We start from the raw sequence: 5841 nt of genomic DNA, 5'->3' as shown, positions 1-5841 counted from the left end.
CTGGTAATTGAAAGACAACTTAGCCAAATATGTACATAGGGCAATGTAGAGCTAAGTGAAATACAAGAAAGAGTTAAAAGGGCAACACTACTTGCTTCGCCCCGCACCATTGTCATCCCTTTACTTCGTAAGCATTATCACAAGATACCAAGCAAGAATAGTATATTGTGAATAACGCACAGGCATATCCGCTAAAAGATAAGTTATCATATTAACTGACATGAGACTTTTACTGAACAAGAAATATCCAAAGAAGAAACCATCCTCATTTACTTGCTTGAAATTGAAAAGCAATGCTAATAGTCTCTTTCAGCTTTCACAGGCACCCTGAAATGATAGGGCAGTTATTTTGTTTTTGCTTTTGGTAGAAAAGATACTTCATATTAAACAGACTAGCTATACATAGCTAGGAGTTCAACCCAACAGAGTGCATACATATTGGTACGATAGTAGGAGCAGATGTAGTAGCAATAGCCATATTTACATGAGAAACAAAAGAAGTTGTATGCTGACTATTACAAAACAATGGGGCACCATTACTTTTAAGCTTTCGCTGGAAACATGTTCCTATTTTATCAGCTTCAAGGTTGTCCACTACAAGAGTTGAAGGTTGTGCAAAAAGTTGTAATGAAGTTGCATCCATGCCGGCTCATTCCATTCCTATTTTTACTAGTTTGTCAGCCAAAAAGTTCTGCTTCCCAGTAAACGGGGTGAACAGGTGGATTATTCAGCAACATGATCAACTGAACTTCTGATTCCCTGTTCGTATCTGAAAAATGTGCAAAATAATGAACTGTTTTCAGCAGGGATCCACGGAGGAAAATGAAGTGAGGGATCTATGATCAGCATTACTTGAAAGAAATAGTTAGGAAGCAGCTTAATACCTTATTAACCATGTCTACAGCAGCAGCACCAGATAAATCTTCTTGTTCTTTCTTCAGGACTTCAAGACGTGAAGTGATGGCACGTTTCTGTTCTTCCGCCTAAACACAAACATCAACTAATCAGTCTAAGAAATTTTAGTTTTCGATACGGAAAAAGACGATATGCACATTGTGAGAAAATGATGCATAAGCTCTTCATTAATGAAAGGACTGCAAGAAATAACAAGAGACCACCCACCGTCTCCAACATATCCATCAAGTAGCTGATCTCGCTCTTTTTTGCTTCTGATAGGTAGTGCCTGACTTCTTCAACATTGCTCCTGCAAAATTACTTGCTATTACTTAATAGAGCAGGATACTGAAAGTTTTAAAACATGAGTCGTAGCTTTATCTTTCACGAAATTGCTTTCTAACTTTGAGGTTATGAAATACATCATACCTGAGTAGAATGGAATATTTTAAAATTAAGATGATATTCGGACAAGGTACTTCTCATAGACTAGGCAATGACATTTCATTATACACAGGCATAAAATGACGCTTACGCCTCAAATCCCAAACAAATTGGGTCGGCTATGTGAATCATTACCAACCATGTCGCTCCATTTAAGCTCATTTTGGACCAATATTATTCAAAATAAAAGTAAAACAAGAAGTACTAGAACTTCTCTGTATTTTCTACTAGCATATACGACTTATAGAAAGCACAGGACCTAAAGTAAACATTAATGAAAGTATTGACCAATAGGATCAAGAGCCTCATAACCACCATCAACATTCTTTCAGTTAAAGAATAACCATGAAGAAGTTTGCAAAAATAGACAGAGACAAACTGAAAAGCATCAATCTCATTATATGCTCTATGCCATATTTCTTGTACTCTGACTATTAATTGATGTGCGCAAACCTCCCTCACAAAGGAAAGCGAATGTATGTTTTTGTTTTAACTAATTAAGAGTTGCATGAGAGTCAGCATACTTCTCTGGAAACAAGGGGTCCAAGCTTTGTTCTTCCACAAGCTGCTCCACCATGTTGAGAGTTGGTCCTGCCTACAAGAAGTAGGAAATACAATCCCAAGGAAAACCATATCACACACATTGTTTCAACTAAACAGCCAGAACTCACATAAAATTTCCAGGTTAACATCATATCAAAAGAAATGGTATTACAAGATGCACTTTTGCTAATAAAAGAAGGGTAAAGGTGCAAATATACCCCTCAACTTTGCGATTTAGAGCAGATATACCCCTCGCTATAAAAGTGGTGCAAATATACCCCTGCCATTACAAAATGGTGCAAATATACCCCTGCCGTTACAAAATGGTGCAAATATACCCCTGCCGTTACAAAATGGTGCAAATATACCCTTTTTTGCTAACAGGGTTTTTTTTTCAAAAATTTGGTAATTTTTTAATTAAAAATATGTCACGTGACTTTTAAAAAAAAAGTCTACCCATTTTTTTAGTAGACATATTTTTCTAAAGCCACATGGTAATTTTTTTCTGGTGTGTCGGGTCTGGTTCGTTTAAAAAAATATCTCCGTGACTTTAAAAAAATAAGTCTACCCATTTTTTTAAACGAACCAAACCCGACCCACCCGAAAAAAAAAATTACCACGTGGCTTTAGAATAATATGTCTACTAAAAAATAGGTGGCCTTTTTTTAAAGTCACGTGGCATATTTTTAATTAAAAAATAACTAAAATGATTTTTTTTTTAAAAAACCCAGTTAGCAAAAAAGGGCATATTTACACCATTTTGTAACGGCAGGGGTATATTTGCACCATTTTGTAACAATAGGGATATATATACACCACTTTTATAACGAGGGGTATATCTGCTCTAAATCGCAAAGTTGAGGGGTATATTTGCACCTTTGCCAATAAAAGAATTCAAATCAAACGAACACAGAGGGGAACCAAAGAAATTAAATGGAAATTTATGGTCCTATCATAAGCTTAATTTCCTTCTCTTATGAATCTCTTCTCCAATAGATTAACTAGGTTTTCAAGCTAGAGCTTCCCAAACAATTTCCAATACATGGAACCTTTGTTCTAAATAATCACAGTAAATGAACTTCTAACTGGAGGTCAGCCTACACTTAATCCATACGAAAGCAACATTTATCTGAAATTCTTAATCTTACGAGAGAGACTTCTATGAAGCACATTTGACAACCTAGATCTAAAATGGTAGATATTTTCCAAGAATTTCTCTTTTCCACAACATACGATCCTCAGCAATGCTCTACTATCTTCAGATTTTTTCCAGAAGAAGAACAAGTGCAAGAAGAACTTATATTTTGGTAAAAGAAGTAGACATGCTGAAAAGTTTCTAGTGCAGTGGTCAACTGAAGACCAGTTAGGGCAGTCCTCATAGACTGAATGTGTAAAAATTGCAAATCTTTCTTCTTCTACTGACCTTACAGTATGGACACGAGGACATCTAATTTAGTTGTCAGCTAAAGCTAATACATAGGCTCTCATTAGAAGTTGAGAGATGTTTCTGTAGAAGTGAGATGGTTGAGTAGATCTTGCAGAGTGCCAAGTTTTGAAGCAGCAAAGAGAATATTTATTATGTAAGGTTTATTCAATTTCTACTTCTCTAGAAATAGGATGCTTCTTCTCTCAGAATAACTTTAATAAAGTAAGAAGCATATGATATGTACCTGTGTCTCCACGCATAACGACTCAAATTCATCCTGCAATATTTGAAACAGACAACACTTTCAACATTGGCCTTAAAAGAGAGAATAACAAAATCTAACAACTAATACATCTGATCATTTTTTTTTTTTTCATAATGGTAACATAATACATCTGATCAATTTAAAATGAGAAGCTCATTAAAATTCTATAAAGTCACTAGTAAACATGGAATGATACTCCGAAATAGCACTATAGCTACAGCAAAAATAAAGTCAATAACAAGGTCAACAAACAAAATAAATTGGACACTCTATCCCGATTATCTTTCCACAAATGGGAACTATTATCCAGATGACATCTGGTCATGTTGAGAAGAAATGAAGACTTAATAAGAAGTTTCAGAGAAACACAGACACATTAACTATAGTAGTTAAATCCAAGTAAAGATTCATTTCATGTATCAATTTTCCTTTCTTTTCTTTTTCCTTTTATTGGATGGAGCCATGGAGGGCAGAGAAGAGGTTAACATGCCATTTGCGGATATGAAGTAAAGTAGAATTCTTCCAATTTCTCTGAATGGAGAGGAGAAAACACATGAAACAAAAAGAAAACAAGAGTAAGCAAGATTGGCCTTGGTTATTTGCGTAACATTCCGAGTTTCAACTGATAATGAAGCATGCTATTCTAGAAGCAGAACATCTAAACACTAGCAATTCTTAAAACACTATCTAAGCAAGAAGCATCATGCATGATCCACTGTTTATTCAGGAATAAAATCCGAACAGCAGTTGAGCTTTTTCTGAAATAGAAACACCTGATATAGGATAGACACCACCTATGCAAACAATATATTTGACAGGCTATTAACCAATAATTGTTAGCAAGAGAATCAATTGAAAAAGTATTCCTTCACCAGTAAAGATTATGCATGTAATGTTTTAATTCTGTCAAGGTACGCATACATCAAACAGACCAAAGCCCTAACACTAGTGGGATAAAAGCAAATGGGACAAAAGCAAAGATGCTCGAGGTTAGGAGGATGCATCAAAACTGCTGATTAAACAAACTCAAGAATTATCGGAAATGAACTGATGATTGATAGCAATAAGTCGTACACATCTTCAGATTCTTCTTCTTTTTTATTTTATAACTTCTTCACCATAACCTTCATAACAATAACATGCTTCCGTTCATTAAGTAATAACCGACTAACAGCATACCTCTATATCCTCGTGCAGAGAAGTAATCACCTGAAAAAATACATTAATAGGAGAAGGAAAAAAATTAAGCTAGCAAAAAATGTACATTTATGGAACTATTTATGGAACTCAGCTAAATAAACAAATCGCAATTTCTCCAAACTCCAGTTTCCAATTAAATGTTTCCGATTTTCTCAAATTCTAAAGCCCTCAGAAAATCTTTAAAAGCGCAATTACTCCAAAATCCAATTTGCAATTAAATGGTCTGAATTTCTCAACTCCTGAAGCCTTTTGAAAATTTAGAACAAACAGATAGAATAAGAACAGCGGCTGACCTGAATGAACAGCCGATGAAGCCGTTCATGTTCTGCCGGAGAAAATTTTGGGAAAGCCTTACAAAATACCTTCAATTGATTCATGGACCAAAAAAAAGTAATTAAGTTACTGCTTTTTAGGGTTATATAAGCTATGGTTCTGTATTTCTCAAAGAAGTGCAATATTGACGCAAAAGGAAAGAAAAATAATTGTACCTCTTTAGGACAAGAGGTTAACAAGCTGCGTATTCCAAGCTCAAAGGCGGTCTTCAAATTTGTCTGCCTTGTTTGACTTGTTTTCTCCATTTTCAGCAATGGCGGGATTGGAAATGATGCCCTTTCAAATGTAATTTAAGCATTGAATCCGAATTAGTAACACTATAGCGTTTTATGCTGGAAGTCAAATTATGTAGAAATAATTTTTTTTCATTCTAATTTATATAACATAGTTTGAATGAGTATGAAATTGAAAAAAGAAATGAAATTTTTTAACTTGTGATTTTAAGTTTTCCACAAACTTATGTGGCTAAAAGGTTTTCAAAACCAAACTTTTGCACGGATTGCTTTTGTTACGATCCACTTTTAAGGATAAACAAGAACATGATTTTCCGCATGTAGAAGAGCACATTGTCCAGTTTCACATGTTGAAACTTTACCGGTGCACTAAATCCAAGCGATAAACATATACAACAACAACAACATACCCAGTGTAATCCCACAAGTGGGGTCTGGGGAGGGTAGGATGTACTCAGACCTTACCTCTACCTTTGTGGGGTAGACAGGTTGTTTCTGATGTT

The 5841-nt window shown here is 35.0% G+C and overlaps 1 protein-coding gene across 1 annotated transcript; it reads right to left on the bottom strand.

The window, feature by feature from the left end:
- Positions 1-360: 360 nt before the first annotated feature.
- Positions 361-5430, bottom strand: LOC132040454 (uncharacterized). Its single transcript, XM_059431093.1, has 8 exons — positions 5261-5430; positions 5066-5134; positions 4752-4781; positions 3552-3584; positions 1863-1933; positions 1123-1204; positions 885-983; positions 361-769 (listed from the first exon to the last, which is right to left on the bottom strand). The coding sequence occupies exons 1-8, from the start codon at positions 5348-5350 to the stop codon at positions 740-742; spliced, it is 504 nt and encodes a 167-aa protein (XP_059287076.1). The 5' UTR covers positions 5351-5430; the 3' UTR covers positions 361-739.
- Positions 5431-5841: the final 411 nt, after the last annotated feature.

The sequence above is a fragment of the Lycium ferocissimum genome, chromosome 12, assembly GCF_029784015.1.
Source record: "Lycium ferocissimum isolate CSIRO_LF1 chromosome 12, AGI_CSIRO_Lferr_CH_V1, whole genome shotgun sequence".
Lineage (NCBI taxonomy): Eukaryota > Viridiplantae > Streptophyta > Magnoliopsida > Solanales > Solanaceae > Lycium > Lycium ferocissimum.
Note: the sequence above shows the minus strand (reverse complement) of the source record. Positions and strands in the feature narration are given on the sequence as shown.